We start from the raw sequence: 19,436 nt of genomic DNA on the forward strand, positions 1-19,436 counted from the left end.
CCAACAGACATTGAAATCCAGACGCTTCATATATATATATGCACACACACACTCAAGAGAGACCGTATCAACAACTTCAACAGTGGACAGGGAAGATTATTGACATCAAGGAGTCCTAGTCACTTGCACAAACAAACAAGGCCTCATTTAGCTCACTACCAAAGGAGAACTTGAAAAAGACATGGGCATTTCAACATTTTTCCTATTTTTAACCTGCTCAGAGGAAAATTAGTGTACAAAAATCCCCAGCCTCCACTAAATTACCCACTGAAATGTGAACGCAGAATTCAGGTTTGCCTGCTCTTGCTCAGAAACCTTTGCCTTTGTCGTTATGCCAAAACAACCTGCATATATCCAACTCCGTAATAATAACATTGTATCAGTTTTACACCTTTTTTTAAATATATTCCATTTGCCAAAAACAAAGTCACACACTACTCCTCTACACTCTTAACATATGCCAATTAAACATAGCTACCGTTACTGAACTTGACAACACAGTTACCGTTAATGAGCCCGACCCCTCATTGTTAAAAAAGGAACAGGAGTATTAACCCTGTTAATCCGCCAACGGAAGAAGGAGGATATGAAGCTGGAGTGGCAGCCTTCTGTAACACCTACTACTCCCTGATGTTTCTTTCCTAATTTAATTAGAATCACTTGACCTTACTGCTCTCTCTTAACATCCTCACACCTTCTGGAGCTTAAAGATTAAGGAGCGTTTCCGAGCCCCATGACTGCTGTAATCAGCTCAACTTCCAGCCCACTAGGAGCCCTTGTTGGCACCAGTTACCTCTCCTCTAAAACATGGACTTTAAAACTGACGGGGATGTAGCATCTATGACATGAAAACAGAGAGACATTTTATACAGATAGATCATTCACCGACATGTTAGAGTGGATACCCCACCACCACCACCACCGTAACAACCTGCAATATCTTTCTTAAAGGTCACAATTTCAAACTCAGATAGGCTTGAGCACAGCTGTGACACCACATTCTTGCTCTGGTTTTAGAAAGGGACGTTACTCAAATAGACGTTTCAGCTTGTTTAGGGGGGGTGGTGGTGGTTTGGGGTTTTATAACATAGAAAGTTTGAGGACACGCCTTCTTGTTGAACCACAGGTGATACTTCGGAGCCAGTGAAATCGACACGGGGACAAACAGCTTTGAAATGAGACAAAAAAACAGATTAATTAGCAGATCCAGAAGATTTTTTTCCAGCAAGTGGAAAGGATGCGAACAGGAATTCATTGCTTCTCATGTCTCTCTAACTGGACGGGTTAAAGGTTCGTAGTTAGGTGTTACTCCTAATGCACACAGAGCTCTTTCCTCCAGGAGCACGCCGAGATCAAGCAGGGCCGATTCGGAGTGGATTTCAGAAGAAAGCTGCAGGTGGCCCTGTTGCAGGGCAACAGAGTTTTCTCTGTAAAGTGAACCCCTAAAAGCCAGGATGGCCTGTCACTTCTGACAGAAAGTCCCCCTTGCTGCAACGCAGGGCTTTCGCAGTGGCTCGGGCGCAGAGAGAAAGATGAAGCCAAGCCGAGGAACGAAAGGTTGGAGGCTACATGAATAACGGATCCAAAGGGCGGTGGAGGAGTGGATGGGAGGGAGGCGATTTTGGCTGCAAATGGGCAAGTCCCCGATCCTGCCAGCAGGAAACAGTCCAGTAGAACACAGGAGGAAGACAGCAGAATGGAGGCCTCAGTCAGACGCTAGTCTGTGTACTCCGCTACTATTGACAGGAGAACTGTGATGTCATCTGGCTTCCCCCCTGCAGAACACACAAAAAGGCGGTTAAGAATCCCTGCTAAAACGAACCACTAAAACACTTCCTTTAACCCCCAACACGCATCCCTTTGTTTTGACAGTGCAAGTTAGCTGCTTGAAAGCTGAACAAAATGGGGGGGGCGGGGGAGAACTAATGCAAAAGCTTGGCACTAATCTGGCTTTCAACAAGCTCTCTAAAGAGTTCTTGACAACCTGGAATGGTTGCCTGGTAACCAGCAAACACCAGCTGAAGTCTCGGGAGGGGAATGTCTAGTGTGTAAACTCCCCTCCTTTTTGCTAAATAACTCTTTCCAGCTCCGCCACCACAAGGCTCAGTGCACGCACAGACATGCGGTCTATGCCGGTTCAGGGCTTACCTCTTACATTCAGTCCATTGTCACACGCAAACTGTGCAAAAGGCGACATGTAATTTGGATCGTATGCCAGCTCATGGGCCTGCTCTGCAATGCTCCTTGCTGTCTGTTGTATACTCTCGTAATTGGTGTTCTACAACAACAGAAAGAAGGGTCAGAAACATGATCGAACTACTAAAACCCACACGTCTGCATCAAGTTACAGAAAACATCTGAATCTAGTAAGGCAAAAAGGGTCAGTGCATTTAAATCAGAAACTCCAGTGACATTCTTGAGTATCTCGTGTTAGAGAATCTGAGTGGAACTGTTACTGCCAGGACATTAAATCAAGAAAAAACAGATGTCAGTGCATTACGCCGATTATCCCTAGAAATCGTGCATATGTATAGTTCTGCGATTAAGCAAAACCCCACCTTAAGTTTTTTAAGTTCCTGCAGGATCATGTAATCTGGCATGTTGTCAAAAAGGCCATCGGTTGCCGTTAGGATGATGTCGCCCAGCTGGACATCAAAAGAGGTGCTGTCTGCAGCTTCAGGGCTGCCGGGAGAGAGAACAACGCGCATTAGAGAGGGAACTCCTCTGCCACGCATAAGGATCTCTGTGCTCATCTGAATTAATTAAACCACTCTAAAGGCACAGGGAACTTCACCACATACCTCAAGAAAGAAACGGAGGCTCAGAATTCTTTGTTTATTTGTTGTTCACCGCCACATTTAACAAAATCCAATTAAATAACACCAGGTGTGAACAGTGTATAAAACCAACACTTTCAACAATGCAGTGCGTCCTTCAGCTGTTAAATTACCATTCATGGCACTAATAGAGGACAACTGGAGGTCAACAAGTTTAAAACAAAGTGAATGACTTGCTGTAATGAATTAGGTTTTATGTTCACATTCCAATTTGAATCAAACAGGATCAAGGTGGTGTTTCCTTACATGTGCAATAAGTAATACTGCTTATATATAATAACATAAGCTCAATAAGGCACTATAGAAAGATTACAGCTTTCTAACACTGGAATCTTACTTTAAAGATTAGAAATCATGAATGTAAGTACATTGATTCTAACTTTTTTTGGACTCTGAAGTGAGAAGCAGTGCCCTGAGACAAGACACTGGTGGCCTGCGGTCACAGACTCTAAAGACACGACCGCTGCGACTCTCATGCACTCTGCCGGCAGATGGAGATGATTTCGGGCACAATGGGTCCTTTTTTAAAAAAAGCCCTCCAACACATGACAGATCAGACTGTGTACTATTCAAAACCACAAGGGCACCACCTCCCGAAAAGTCTCAATTGTTTCAAAAACATTTTAAAACAATCTGCCATATGCATCCCTATGCATGCTGTTTTTGCAAAACAGAATATCTAAAAAAATCACGATTGAAGCAGATTCCATTGTTTTACAGAAAAGCATTTAATTAAAGCCCCACATGCAGATTCAATTATTTATTTGAAATGATAAAGAAAGAAATGGGTAATCTGCCTATTGAGCCCACAAGACCCACTAGCCACTGACACCCACGGGTTCCTGTAATGACAGGGCACACCAAGAACACTGCAATCCGTGCCACTTCAGAGGCAGCAGGTCCTCGGAGCACTGCTAAATGTCACAAAACTCAAGTCATTAACAGGACATCCTCTTCTTTTCTAAGAAGAAACGCAGCCTCTGTTTGCGAGCGCGAGGGAAGATGAAGAATGAGCATGAAGAAACAAGTTCTCTTCCAGCACTTAATCAACGTTGCTATCGTGTAACTATCAACAATGCAGGATGCGTAGCGCTGAAGCCAAAGCTATAAAATGTTATTTGAAAGGTCCGATACAAATTTAGAAACACACAAGCAGCTCATATCCTCTGCACCTCAAGATAAAAAAACCCCACTCTGACGACTATTGGCTGTTGGGAGGAAGGCCTCTTGCCTACCCATCTACATTTTTAGCTCCCAGTCACAGGTTCTCCTCTCAGTGTTCCTGGAGGTCTGCCGGAGCCCAGTCGCTGCCCTGGAGACCGAACATACTGTGCTGCTGGCACCCTGCACAGGCGCGTGTCATCACAGCAGTGCCACATGAAACTGGCCAGCCCTCAGAGGAAAAGCATGTGACATCACAGATCTGGACCACAACCCGGCTCCAGCTCACACAGGTCACAGAGGCACAGCCAATTTTTAGTGTGCACCCGCGGGTCTGGAGTTTTAGCTCCATGCAGTCCCAGCAGACAAACCACAGGACAGTCCTGATCTCTTTGTAATGGTGTGTTCTAACTTACTTCAGGGGAACAGCAGTGGAAAAGCACCGATGCATCTTTGCACATTAAGGAAAACCACATGGTAATTTCTTTGGAAACAACGGCAAAGCTGGCAATTTAGTTTTTGAGTGCAAATGAACCCAGAAATGGAAAATCAAATGAGATGACTTGCTTTGTATTGTTAGAATTGTTATTTTGCCCATTTGGGAAGGAAGACCTTGACTTTTTTCTGCTGAAGGCAGAAGGCTTGCTCCTAGAAAGCACAGAATTATAAGCTCTGGGATCCTGCAACAAGGATGGAAAAAAGCGTAGCAACCCCGTGCATAGCAGTTTGACCCAAGTGCGGCTTTGACACACTCTGGCTCTTGTAAACGCTGCACTGATCTGTCTGTGCAAAAAATAAAAAGCATTTCCGGACCCAGCCCAGTCAAAAACAGCTGTACGGCGGGCTTCTAAGGTCCGTGCAAGACACCGGCCCCACCTGTCGCTGAGCACGACTCCCTCGGCCTCGGGGGGGGCGATGGAGAGCTGGAAGGGGGTGTTGAAGTAGTGCTGCTGCTCGTCAGAGCGGTGGACCACCTCGCCGCCCCGCACCACCAGGAAGCCCGAGTCGCCCAGGTTCGCCGTGTGCAGCCGGTGGCTCCGCCGGTCCAGGACCACTATGCAGGCGGTGCTGCTGCCTGCACACCCGACAGAGAGGAAGAAGAGAGGTCAGTCGGGCGAACGCCGTGTTGTCAAAGCCAACAGCTGAATCAAGTCTTCCGTTCAATTAGCTAGAAGCAATCAAATATGCTAGATGAGTCAGATCACCTCTCTTCCTATAGCAACAATGGTTTCTTCTCCTCTAAAGAAGCAATTCAGAGGCTGGAAGCTGCTTCTTTCTGGCCAGCGATCAAATCATACCTCTCGTTGCACAGGAAGTGTCTTTTGTGAACATAATCAATCAACACTGTCACTACAACAGCTTCTCTATTGTGTGCTAACAGCAGAATTCTTTTCAGTTCTTGTCATGTGCATCTCGTCCGCCTGGAGGCCACCTGAGTGCTCGGATCTGCCTATCCAACCTCCCCTAAAGAGCCAACACAAAACATACAATACACCACAACTCCAACAGCTAGACAGCACAGCAAAAGGCAGCAACATTTATTCATTGGTCATGGAGAGCCACAGCCCACCAGGGCTTATAGGCAACTTATAAACTTCAATGTGGAAAGACCTGGAAACAGTGGTAATACAGACCAATTAAGTCAACAATAGATTCAAATCAAGTCACTGAGAGGGTGGAGGGAATGTCAGTAGTTTAAGGGATGTAGGACTGGGCTGTGCAGGAATGTGGTAGTCTGCAGTAATGATTAAAGCTGTATCCAGGACTCTGAGCTCACCACTGGCTGTGTGACCTTGCTGGGAAAGGCACTCTTGAGTCTCAGACCTACGCAGCTGGACAACAGAAAACTGGGTCACAATATACAAACAATGATTGTATTTTTCCCCTGCATTACTCCTTGCGCTAACACCTGTGTCTTTGGATTCATGAAGCAGGATTTATTCACGCACTGATGATACAAAGTAGGGTACACATACCTCAAAACCCTTTTTGAGAATGAGAGCCACCTTCTCATCCCAGAGACCTTAGACTGCAGTCTTTGTTGACTTGGAGGTTTTTGAAAAAAATCCTGTTTTCTCAGATTACCAAAACAAATGATAACCAGCTTCGCCACTAGCATACTATACACGGGGGGGTGACCAGTGCACTATCAATAACTTGAGAGAGAGAAGTTTTAAAACACTTCAATATGAAGAATTAAAATTTAACTCTGGGGTACAAGGTTTAAAGAGCAACATTCAATGATAAAGGACACTGCCAGCTGTAGGCCCGTACATACGGGACCAAAAAAGAATTCAACCTTTGAGCAAAGCCAAACTCTGCATATCAGCACGAGCCACAGGGATCATCATCTTCTGAATGTTAAGCAGTCTTGTTAGGCTTTGAACCAACACAGACACAAGCACACATATTACCAAAGTACAAGTAAAAATAGCCACAACCTTTCCATTACAGCAGCAGTCATGGGACTGCTGAGGCTACTGATGAGAATGCTGCATCTTCATGGCAACTGTAAAAAACCCACTTGGTCCACTCTTGGGAGGCTATGTTCAACAGATATTCTCATTGGTCAATCCTGGCTATATATAAAGACCATTCAAGGCCATTTTCCACTCTGAACTGTCTTACACATTATGATGGTCAGTTCTCAGACAACAGCGATCCATTTTCCATGACATAAATACTGTCTAGCATAACATGTAGCAATCGGAGTATGGCTCAGAGTGCCTTTACTGGTAACAAAAAGAGAAAGAGGATTTTAAAACCTATACAACAGAAAACTTTGTGTTAACTCTTTCTAACCTATGAAACATTGTATAAAACACCATCTTTTACCTCATTAGTCATCTTTCAATACTTCAACAGGGGCCGAGTGTTTGGTGCTAGAGGTAAAAAAAAGCATCTTACAGCCTCAACAGCTGGATGTTTTATCCAGCAGAGGTTCAATAAAGACCTGATCCTAGAAACTGAAATGAAATAGTTGCTCCCCCCTCTGAACATTGTGACATGTTTTGCTTCAGGGGGATGTGGAAAAAGAAACTGAACAAAGGGTGTATGGATCAAACCACACCCTGCTGCCAGTGACTCATCTGCAGGAAATGTTCCGTTTGGCAGAAAGCAAATATGGGTTGATCACGCAAATTCATTTATGGTACTATTTGTTTAAACCAATTAAAGAGCATTCCATCGGCGCATTTCCAGATGTGTTCTCTCATTCTTGAAAAAATGTTTGCAGACAATACACTTTGTGATAGCGCTTTAATGGCGTGCAGTACTGCGTAACCTTTCATGGAAAATACATTTGCATAGACGTGGAAGAAGTCAGTGAAATGGATCCATTATCGGAAACAGCTGCAGCATTTTTGATCGCTTGGTTTTTGGTTCTGAACTATAAAAGCAGGTTGTGGAGCCATTTGTTTTTTTACACACCCAGAGGTGTGCCATCTTTTCTTCCCTGCAGCCCGCTGACACCTAGCCAGCATGTCTTTGGAAGACAGGAAACCCGAGCACCTGGAGGAGACCCACGCAAGCTCAAAATCGGGACCCCAGAACCCAAGAGTTGTGAACCGCTATGCCCCTATATTAGCCAACACCAGCTAAACCAGTCCTCTCAAGAAGATCCTGCTACATCCCAGCTGGACGGGACTGGTCAAGCATCAGACGCCAACAAGAGCTCAGCGGAAGGGATGTTTCTCAGCCTCAAAGCAGAATGTTGGTGGAGTTCTTCTGTGACTCAGCTCTGCAGCGCTGCACCCCTCAGCACTCAACCGCAAACTAAACAAAACCTCTCCACCCCACAAACGGAGGAAACATAAGCTTCTAATTTGTCATTTAACGGTCAAGCTTTTGATTTAAGATTACTCATAACCTCAATCCGGATCTGAATCTTCACAAGACTGCCGTACAATTCCATAGTAAAGCAACAATAAAAGCACAAGCTCTTATATAAAAAACAAATTTCCAACAAATTGGAGCATTTACTGTGTGCATAGTATACAAAAGAAGAACCTTCCACTAACAGGAATCAAAATCTGACAATCTCTAATAGTATGTTGCTTAAAAAAAAAAATTAACATTTTTGAAAACCAGGACTGTAAACCTAATCTGCATGGGGAAAAAAAAGTTAAGACTAACCAGATGCACTGGTGGTGAAGGCCCAGCAGACGGAAGTCTAGGTTACATTCGGAGAGAGTGTCACTCACCTAAGAGAGGAACTTTGTTCTGCAGCAGCTCGTAGTAGCTCGTCGTGAGGATGCCCACGGGACTGCTGGGCACGAAGCGCCCTTCCTTCACCAGGCGCTCGCACGTCCGCATCAGGGTCCCCGAGAACTGCGAGGGGTCCACGCCGTAGTCCCGCCATCCGCCCACGCCGTCCGCCACGCCTGCAACGGGAGGCCAGCAGCACGCGTGAGGAGGGAGCCGGCACGCACACCCACCCGCCAGCCCCCTGGAGCAGGGGCCAGGGCTTTCCGAAGAATCCAGACGAGGGCCGGGGAGGTCACGTGAATGAGCAATACTCCGGCGCACATCTCTGCGGCCTGCCAGTTAAGCAATTATAATGCACTGCTGCAATACATCTGTTTGACTATCAGCAGCTACGTGAAGGAACACCATAACAGGAGTGTTCATTTAACTGTGGTGCATTTTAAACCTCACCCCCCCACCCCTCTAACACATCATCTAGCACAAGAACTAAAAATGTTTCAGATGCAGTCAAACAGAAGACTTCCGCCGTTCATATTTGCAAGTTTAACGATTATGTTTACAGGAGAAAGGGATCTTTGTACTGCGACTATATATACAAGTCATTAATAACAAATATGAAATGAGTCCCAAGTACAGTAATTGACTTTACAGACATCATCATCATCATCACCACAAATGAAGAACAGCTACTAATGGAAAAGCTATGACATCAGGTCGGCTACAGCACATACTAGACTATAATAAAATTCAACAGAAATAGTATGAAGCGTTTTGATAAATTACCAAGAAAATTAAGAAAACGTACATTTGTGTTCATTTCTATCACAAACCTCCGCAGTCAATTATTATTCAAGTGGTGCCTCAACAGCCACAAATCACATTTTCTGCAACCATTAGATTCCATTTCTAACCATTTCCTAATATAAACCATTCAGAACGCCAGGGCACCATTATATTAATTAGTGCTAAGCACATGAAACGACTTTTACAATAAAGTGCAATTAATGCTTAAAAATAGAAATATAGCCCTGTAATTCAACACAGTGGGATACTTCCCTTTGCTTTTTTAAGTATAATCTACAAATGCTAGAGATCACAACTAATCCTGTAAAGGTGCCTCTTGTTTGAAAAACAAAATGCTCCTGCTTCTTCTTGAGGTGGATGCGTCACCAACACTGACAGAGAAAGGAAGAGATTTTTAGTGCTCAAACTGTAAAATGGAACTATGGGACCATGGTGGAAAAAAAGCTTCCAGATGCTACAGTTTGACAAAATCATAATTATAGGAAGCTTGAGGGAAGAAGCAAGCTGATTTTGTTAGCCAGTAAAGAAAACACTGAAATGTCTGGGTTCTGTGTTGTGCTGGAGCCGGATGAGCTTCAAGATCTGCTCTGACAAGAAGCCCAGACCCACTCAAAAAATTCTTCCAGCAGGTATGAAAAAACACCATCAGAAAGGTGGACAAAGAGGAACTAAAAAACAAGAGTATTCTAATTATTGCACCGTGAAACAAAAAGTTGGGATACGCCTTCAAATTTGCCCCTAGGCAGAAAAACACAGTGTACTCACTTCATGTACTCACAGTGTACTCAGTGAAATAGTATTCCAGATATTTCAATGAAAGCTCACTTGTTGGTACATTGCTCTGTTAAGGCCAAACACAGAATTCAGTATAATGTATCAATACATTCACGGTCATTTGAGGATTTATGTCATTCTGAAACAGGTGAACCCCATGAGACTCTTCTCATTCACTCCCCTCCCCCTGGTATTATTTCACAGGAATGCAACATATTTAACATTATTAACTAAGACAAACAAGATGGATAAATACACAAGATCATGTCCTCTTACTGACCGTATCAATGCACAAACAGTAAATCCAGATTCATAATACTTCATCCACGTCAGGGAAAAAACATCTGCCTGGCTCAGCAAACTACCATCTGGGACTGAGCATTTAAGACAGGAAAATTGAAGTTCTCATTTTCTTCATTCTGCTTAATCTTTATGCTTCTCCCAAACCTGCCTGTAAGCAGAGGCTGTGAGACACCGCGAGTGCTAGAAAGCGTACAGGGATCCCATTGCTGCAGTGTGAATCACAGGCTCTTCCCCGGCATCAAGACAGGCCCCCTGCTCTTGTCCAAGAACAGGGAAGGTCATTACTGGCTCTTCTGTTCAGACAGAGCGCCGGAAGTTGTTGTTTTTTTTAATCAAACAGAGACTTCTACTAATAAACAACAGTAATACTGTAAAGCCACGAACTAGCATCAACAAAGGCAAGGAGCCCACATCACAATGTTTACTAAGTCATTTCTGGCACAGCGTGGCCACTTGCTGCAGTGGTTACTATGCGAGGGGTCCACTCACTGAGAAAAAAGACAAGCTGAAAGACACGAGGTCTGACAAAAGCCACTGCTGCCCACACATCCTAGCTACACAATGCTGCAGGTCCCTGCCACATAAGCAAAATGATTCGACAGATAGCTGTAAAATTCAGGTCTATAAATGACCTATATCTTACGAACACCCTTCTGCTAAATGTATCCCTTTGTTTAAAAAAAAAAAGAACATTGGAAGGTTTATAAAGGGATTTTTAAAAAATCCCTTTGCAGATAAATTGTTTGTACTTAGTACTGAAGCTGACAGATGATGGAAGAATGCGATCTTGGTGAAGTGGAAGCACCTGAAACCAAGTGGCAGAGATCCCTGATGAAGCCAGTACAGCCGCCTTGTTTCAAGACGCCCTTCAAAAGCTCCTTAAACACGCCAATCAACGGCTTGAATGCCCAGCCAACGTGGAGCAGCCCGGGTAAATCAGACCCAGCCCAGACGCGTATCCTGTCTCTGAACTCCTTAATCTTCCCCCAGCAGACTCCAGTAATACAGCAGACCTGAGACGGCAGTTTAAGCAGCTTTCCCCCTGATGAGAGCACAACCCCTCAGACATGTCTGTGTGGCAGAGAGGTCAACTGGGGGCATTACTGGCAAAGCAGGGATGGGAAAAAGACAACTGCTGCACATCAATTTGATCTGTTCATACTACAGGAGTTAGAAACTCATGTGTACAAGCCAATAGACTATAGTGGATTCTTTAAGCCTTTTACCACAATTTCAATAAGTCTGCTTATGCAGATACACAAAGTGAAATAAAAACATTTCCTTGCTGTCCTGTTTTTCAGGAGAAAAATGCAAAATCTAAAATACTTCCAAATGCTGAGCAAGTCCCATTTTAATCCTTACAATGTGCACCTGGAGCTCTGCTCTTGAAAGCCACTCGGGATTGCCCTTCTCTGTAAACCCTCTGTGGAGCCACAGTGAAAGTGCACTAGACCCTGCGTGTCCATGCCGGAGGTGCCTGTGCTGTTTATGTCACTCCATCTGGGAATTTACTGTGGAATACTCCTCTGAGATTATGGAGTGTCCTTGGCTTTGAGGACTGTAGCTAAATATCTGAAAGCTCATGCTGGTGTGCCAGAGAGTCACTGAATAACAAACAAAACTCGTACTCAAAGATTGTTAGGACATTCTGTCTCTCCCTGTAATTGCTATTAAGTCCCAGATGGGTGATGAAAAGTTCTGAAACAGCCACAATACAAAATGTTTTGTTTTTCAACCTTGAGCACTGCTGGCAATCTGTATATTCATGTAAAACATTTGTGCTCAAAAGTTCAGTTCTACAGAATAAAAAAAGTCTTCCTAACAATTTACACAAACTTCAAATCCCATTTAGATTCTCCTGAGGGACACTGGAGTAAGAACAGCAGTAGAATCCCTAACGCGTGTCTGAATTGTATTCAAGGGAGACTGGATTATGCTCTTGAGAAGTTCCAGCTTCACTTAGATTTCATTAATACAATTTGCAAATTCCCCTGAGGTACTCCTAACTGGGCCACTCGTGTTCTGCCGACTTCGATCTCCTAGCTGGTCAGTCCCTTTTGCCCAAATGCTGAGAACTAATGAAGCTATAAATACTGTAAAGGGACAAGTAATGGGCTTCAGCATGGAATAAACCTATTACTTGTTCTTTTGCAGACTGCGCAGGCTGATGCAGCTACCCACCTGAACTACTCTAAATATTGTAGGCCAAGATCACATCCAGAATGGAACTGATCGAGTAGGAATTGTGAGACTGAAGCCACCACATTGTGCTCCATGATGTATTACTAAGTGCTATGATGACACAGCTGTAAAGTGCTCAAGGCCATTGACATCTCTCTAAAATCCCAGGGTAAGCCACTACTTAAACCCCACAACAATCCCATTATCCAACTACCTGTGTGGGGTCCTGAGCTCTTGTAACTGGTCTGCTGGATGGATCCCGTTGACTCATAGTAACATTTTAAAAACTTCAGAACCAATGTTTTGTAAAACGTATAAAACACCGTACAATTAAAATATTAATTTCCTTGTACAACATTCCATAGTGCCAAAAATAAATACATTTTTAGATAAACCAATATAATTTATTCTAGGCATGATTTCTTTTGTTAACAATCACCGAATCCTCTTCCTGCATTTTAGCACTCTTCTCCCTATAACAGGCTTTCAAAGTAGGTACCTCTTCTACCAAAGATGTACAACAGCACCTCCTTCCCTTTCAACACTGCTGAACACGGCCGAGCCTCCCATCTCCCCTCTGGCTTTGTCACATCCTGATCAAAAACTGATGACACGTGCAGGCAGTGTGCCCCTGTAAACATTTTCTTTAAGGAATGAAAGGATTCAAGTTCTTAAATTGCCTTTTTTAACACTTGCTTGCTGAAATGCGCAATGGGGATCAATGAGAGCCACCTCCCATCAACGAGCAGGCTCTCCTGCACATAGGAGAGCACCGTCTCGCAAAGGCTACAGCTGGGAAAGAAGCACCAGCGCCAGCCGCCACACAACAGCCCCTTCCCTTCCCCCTTCCAGAGAGCCGTCTTGCTGCGCGCAGACGGGGGAAAGATTTTCCAGGAAAGGCAATCTGCTGCTGTGCAGCGCGGACAATACTTCAAGAATCGACTCGGGTGACCATACAAGGCAACATCGTCCAGGAAGGCTCGTGCACAAGAGCGTTTTCCCTCTACGGATAGATCGCGAGTCACATCTGTTATGAGCAGTGTGTGGGAAGAAAAAAATATATAAATAGCGCTACACTGGCTAATCGTTTGAGCACGATTCAAAGACGCCTAACTGCCTAACCAGCATTACCTGAGGAACCTCTTCCTATTTCCCCCACCTTTCTGGTGGTTTGCCATTACCTGCAGCAAAGGGTAAAATTACTGACAATTAATACAGAAACTCATTCAAAGGAATTTGCAGCCTATGGTCATAATTCTGGAGTACAGCATTATTTTCTCTGCTTGACATATTCAAAATATTCACAAATCCCCTTTGTAAGCACGAGGAGGGGCGTTCATCTGTTTGAGCCACAGTCTCTGGTATTCGTACTCGCTTACAGCTGCCTGCACACCACCGCACGCCTACACTGAGCGGATGATCGTCTATAGGTTTCATTCTTGGCTGCACTCTTGGCTGTGGAATGCAGTCTGTTGCAGAACAGGGTATTCGTAACAAAAAGAGGTCCAACCTGATGAACAGAAGTTAAAGATTGTCAAATATGCAGATTGTTAATGCTTAAAACACTCACACCAGCATTCCTGAGGTGCAGCAGGCTATGCCCCAAACATCTGAGAACTATTTTTTCATCTTCTAAAAGCCAATGAGGGTGGATGTTGAAAATGGCTTTTAAAATGAATGAAAAAAAATGTCATGGTAAATAAAGGAAGGATCGGCATTACAGACTTCAGACTATTCTCTTACCAAAAGCTCTTCCACCAAAAAAAAAAATCTAAACCTACTACCGTCTAGTAGAAGCATTACCAAGCCAGCCGCAGACATCCTGAACTGGCCCCACTTCAGTGTTTGACCTTCATGCTCAAGTACCTCTAAATAGTTTAAGAGCTGAAAAAGTCAGGTCCCAAGAAATAAGGGAACAAATCTGCCAGAACATGGCTTTGCAATATCAGTTCCGGCGAGTGCTGCCTTTGTACATACCGTGGATGAATCTCAAAGAACACAACCGAAGACCAGTGATAACAGTAATGTTTTTATTAACCCGTCAGTAAAACCACCAGGGTAATTCACTGACTGAAACTTTACCAAAAAAAACCTCAGATAAAAGATAAAGCTCAATACATCCACACATTTGCTAAAAGGACCTTCATGCTGTAGGTTTATCATATGTCCCTGAAGCCCTGTTGTTCCAGAAGCGCTTTGGAATAAGCATGGCCTGCTAAACCTTCAAGTTTTGCCCTCTTAACAGAGTTTCACAACTTGTAATAAGGTTCAAAATAATTCAAAGATCCTATATCGGTATCCAGGTATTTCAATGATGCACTTTTTTAGGCTTTTTTTTATGCCATATTCACCCTGATTGGTATGACTGATTGAGTCTTGACATCTTGGGACACCGCACTGACTGTGCTCACACAGGGTGAATGAGGAAGTGCACCTCACCCCGCAACGGGGGGGGGGGGAGGGGGTGTGAGGCTGACAGATGAAGGGATCCACACAGACTGTTCTCTGGACTGGGGGGCGACAGGTGCCACACTCCTCGTTTCCACTCTTCAGCTTCTCTGCACAGCTGTGCCTCAGGAAAGTCATCAGCACCGTTTCTCAAAAGAATGAGAATGCACACACTCTGCAATCCCGAAGGGCTTCGATTCAGATTATTTGCAACAACATCATCCCTATAAATATTCCGTATTCGAATGGGTATCCGTATGGGAGTGTTTTTTATAGATGCAGAAGCACATGAACAGCTCTCAATTCCCAGCCGTCCGTTTTCTACAGAAAATACAATCATTAAAGAGCTACCAAAACAATTCTGTGAGCTCTGTAGAAACACATCAACAAAGTTAGTGGTGCTGCTTTGCCTCTATACAATGCCCCATCAACTCTACTGTTGAGAATTTCTGCAAATTGTCTTATACAAGTTGTCTTAAAAAATAACCGATGTAAAAATGTTGTATCAAGGCACTGGTAATCTCGTCTGGAACATGAAACTACAGGCTACTTGTCTGAGAGACGAAAAAAAACAATGTGAATCTAAGTGGTTCAGAGAAGCAATACTGGCATGAACACGAGATAAATGTGTATTTTGCATTATAAAGCAGTTACTTTCCTCTAACTGCAGTTGCAGTAATCGGGCTGTGCAGACATCTGATTTGAAAGCTGTTTGCACTCTCTTCTCCGAGAATTGATTTGAGCACACAGAGCATACAGAACAAATCCTCCCTGAGGATTAGTATGACTCATTCAGCAGAATAAGAAAATTCAGGGAATCGGTCTGTTCACATGGAAATGGGTAAGATTTAGTGCATCATGTGCTGTTAGAATAGTAGGAGGCAGTGTAAGAGACGAAGGTAGTCTTTTTGTTCTTTCATGTGAAACATTATTCAATACAAAAGCACATATGGACTTAAAACATATGAAGGCCTAAAGGCCGATATTAAAACTTCAGATGTCACCTATTTTTGCCACCTTAAATATGCAAGGCTCTTGTGACATGAGACTGTACTCAGCAATACTTCAATGTCTGACAAGCTTTCCAAGAAAAAGAGTTACGCAGAGTTCAACATTTAATCCCACATGCAACAAAAACACAGATCATCAATGGTAGCCCACTATTGGCTTTGCAAAGACCAGCCAATTCACAAAACAAAGGCCCAAAGTAGACAAACCAAAAACACGACCCTCCTTATACATCAAGCAACACTCCCAAATCCTTGCTGAGAAAGCACTAAAAGTGAGCTGGCCGCAAGTTCAGCAATTTAACACTGTACGGAAAAACAAAATATGTTTTTGTTAATGGGTTCATGTTGTGTGTAATGTATTTTGTTTCGTCTAATGTCTTTTGCCTGCAAGATATTTAGAGCTTCCTGGTATATATAGACCTGTTCAATTTGCTAATAAAATTACAAGGGCCTAACAAGCAAATACAGCTCTCGCATGACTTCACGCTGCTACTGCAGGTGGATCAGGCGCTCTGTCGTCTATGCAGAGATAAGACAGGACTCGGATACAGATTCCTCTATAGGATGATCAGGGCTGCTCCTGCTGAAACGAACGTGCACATCAGAATTTGAGCTCTTGAAGATGAAGAATATGTTGGAATTTCTTACATTCCTAGATAATTCCATTCTTTTTAAAAGCTGTTTTCTGAATAGAGGCTGTATCAAGTTCCCAGAAACCAGTGGCATACATCTTTCGTTTCTGTACAAAGGTGCGCGACCTGAGTGAAACAGGAGATAAAATAAACACGCGTCCTTCGGTGCATACCCCTTGACATTCTCAGTTGAGATACGGGAATAACCAAGTTTTCTCACGACTCCCTACTAACTACCACGGATTTGCCCTTCGAGGGAAAACATGTTTTTCAAGGTCATAGTCCGTTCTGACACGTAAACCCAAACTGTTGACGTCTGTCCTAGTTCAAAAGGTGGGCAAGCTCAATTTGCTGCCAAAGGTCGGGCCATCTGGGATGTCGTCGGACCTCCGGGCCGGCCACCGTGTTTTGCTAACCCCGGCTTGGCAGAGGACACGCCCCAGTCGTAGTTTTCACGTGAGGACGGGCGCTCCGGGGTGAAACTGGGGAACTGAAACAGCCCGCGGCGCGCGACGCTCCCTCTCAAGTCCACCTGGCCCGCGCCGGCGCCCGAGCGCGTCACGGGGAGACCGACAAGGACGGCGCTCGCGGGGCGCGTACAGAACGTGACCCAACATGGCCGCCTCCATGCTTAACCACTCTGACCTCTGCAGAGCGGACACCGGCTGTCCGGAAACTAAGGCTTCGTTTACCAAAAAAAAAAAAAGAGTAACAATGCCAGGGTGAGGGAGGATTGATGAGGAATCTAAGACCCCGTTAAGGCTTCTAACATGCCTACACCGAGAAACTACGCTCAGCACACAACATGCTTCCTGTTGCAGCAGCCGTACGCGGAAGATGAAATGACTATCCACATCTATCTCGCAAATACACCCAGATGAAACCTGCAAGCGTTAATTGTGATCGGAACCTTTCTCCTCAAGCTGTAAAAGCTACACAATGGAGGGTTTTTAAAACACCTTGGAAATGCACATCACCGCCACTAGTGGTGGAGATACAAAGCCTCAGTCTACATCTCGGCTATCGAGGTAAAAGGTCACGATCACTCGCTTGCAACAAATTCAAGCTTTTCTTAGCCGCACCAAAAACACTGAAGTAGTCCTTAACATTAATAAGTGTATAAACACGGTAAAATGAAATTGGCTTCAAATTCCATGCATTGCAAAAGCGTAGAAGCACCGTGCAGATGCAGAGGCTCTTAAACACATCCTGCCACTTAATTAGCTCTGCAGTACAAATGCGGGATAATGCCGGCATTAAAATTTTCAATCGTGATGTGCGCCGACAGGTGCAAAGAGAAACAGTGTCAGTCCTGCGTGTAGGAGTATTATTGCACGACTTCGGGGAAAATCGTCTCAAGACGCTGCCGGTACCGATCAATTACCACACACCAGTCCGGTGCCACATGTTGACATGAGAACAGGTCGTGCAGTTCAAGTGACATTCCAGAAAGGGTATTTAAAAATTAAGAAGCACGGTTTACGGTTTTTTCCTTAACCTGCGCGGACACGTTTTACAGTCCTGCAGCTCAACAAACCTCAAAACTGAAAGGGCTCTGATGCTTGATCACATTTTTTTATTATTTCGGGATTAGGAGGGGGGAAGCTAGCAGGTCAGTTGGAGATCAGCTTTACACGCTTCGCCCTGGCGCTGAAATCAAGAAAAAATCGCTGGACTTACCCAATACATCAGCGGATCTATGCCGAGCAATGAAACAGGCGTCATCGCCGTAACACATCCCTTTCTTCAAAATCCCCTTCCGAAAGTCTTTCCCGAAACCGCAGCTTGCCGTCACCAGGCTGTAATCCCGGCTATCTGTTTGGGAAAGTCCGCCCAGGACAGCCCTGGCAACCAGTCTGCCATAGGAGAGTACGGACAACATCCCCCAAAAATAGCAAGAGTCCACCTTACCTACCTACTCTCTCCTCACTCTGCCTTACTTACTACAATCTCTCAACAAAACAACATGCGGTTACCCACACTAACGAACAGGAAAAAGGTCAGCCCCACAGTCCCAGAGGAGGCGCCTTTTTAACGTCTTTTTTGTTTTCTGAAAGGCCCGGGATGAAGAGTACGGCTGGGAAGCGTCTTCAGGTTTTGGCGTGGTACTTCGCGAAGCCGGCGGCTCTCAGGTGCTCCATCCTCTCCGCCATCTTTCCCTGCTCAAGATCGTACAAACACCCGGGTTCCGGCGAGCGCGAGCTCCACAGAGTTCGGGGGGCAGTCTTGTGACTCCTTGACGTCATTCGTTGTTACGCAATAGGGGGTTTTCCTTAAAAGGCCATCAATCGCGACTTTCTCAAAGCCCGTTAATGGGGGGGGGCTGTCGTTTTGAAAGGATTTGCCCTCCCAGTATCATCGCGGTCATTGTTTACAGATTTTTGTCTTTAAATTTTAATTCATGCATTTAATCGCTTCTCCTCCCACCAAACAACTGCATGGCTCACTGTTACGAAGAAATGAAACATTAATCTTATTGCTTAAATCACGCGTTGTAGCTCCGTCTGCAAACGCACAAGACATGTCAGAGATAATGCCATCGTTTATTTAATTTGGTTTGGTTTAAATTAAGTTAATTTATTTTAGTTTCCTGGGAAATTATTTTTACAGGATTTTATTAGTTGTATAATGTCTTATATTACTCCCCAACCATGCAACTGGACACTACCTTATTGTTGTTTCAGTCAGGAACTGAAATACACTTCTGTGCTTTACAGTTCAATCTTAAATACTAGCTTTATTTGTAAAAGTAAACTTTGCACAGATATTTTACTGAAACATTTAAATGAGCAAATAAATATTATGATCCGGCAGAATTTACCTTAAGAGGCTTGCATATTAGACGGTGCCCAGATGTTAAGGACAAATATACCATATATTTATGACGTTGCCAGTACAAATCATAACAATGAGGCACTACCATCACGTTACACTGACATTCTGAAATTTAAGAAGATCCCAAGGTTGCACAGAGGGGGTCGCTGAAACCGTCGCCATTGTGGCTCAAACTGACTCCGAATGATTACACCCTGTCCTTAATTGACCCCTTTCCAAGAGCCAAGATGGCGACAGCATGCGTT

At 44.2% G+C, this 19,436-nt stretch overlaps 1 protein-coding gene across 1 annotated transcript; it reads right to left on the reverse strand.

Annotated features, from left to right (window-relative positions):
• Nucleotides 1–411: 411 nt before the first annotated feature.
• On the reverse strand, nt 412–19,352 carry LOC148819186 (protein phosphatase PTC7 homolog). Its single transcript, XM_088936124.1, has 6 exons — nt 18,037–19,352; nt 8,201–8,380; nt 4,875–5,073; nt 2,559–2,682; nt 2,149–2,278; nt 412–1,775 (listed from the first exon to the last, which is right to left on the reverse strand). Exons 1-6 carry the CDS (start codon nt 18,236–18,238, stop codon nt 1,717–1,719), a joined length of 894 nt encoding a protein of 297 aa, XP_088792250.1. The 5' UTR covers nt 18,239–19,352; the 3' UTR covers nt 412–1,716.
• Nucleotides 19,353–19,436: the final 84 nt, after the last annotated feature.

The sequence above is a fragment of the Atractosteus spatula genome, chromosome 17, assembly GCF_055471065.1.
Source record: "Atractosteus spatula isolate fAtrSpa1 chromosome 17, fAtrSpa1.hap1, whole genome shotgun sequence".
Classification (NCBI taxonomy): domain Eukaryota; kingdom Metazoa; phylum Chordata; class Actinopteri; order Semionotiformes; family Lepisosteidae; genus Atractosteus; species Atractosteus spatula.

Bases quoted from the DNA above. Each gene is read 5' to 3' on its own strand.
- LOC148819186 (XM_088936124.1), bottom strand. From the start codon at position 18,238: ATGTTGTCCGTACTCTCCTATGGCAGACTGGTTGCCAGGGCTGTCCTG. The intron at 8,381-18,036 runs GTAAGTCCAGCG...CTCCCGTTGCAG, and splicing joins TAGATCCGCTGATGTATTGG to GCGTGGCGGACGGCGTGGGC. The intron at 2,683-4,874 runs GTGGGGCCGGTG...CTCTCCCGGCAG, and splicing joins GGAGTCGTGCTCAGCGACAG to CCCTGAAGCTGCAGACAGCA.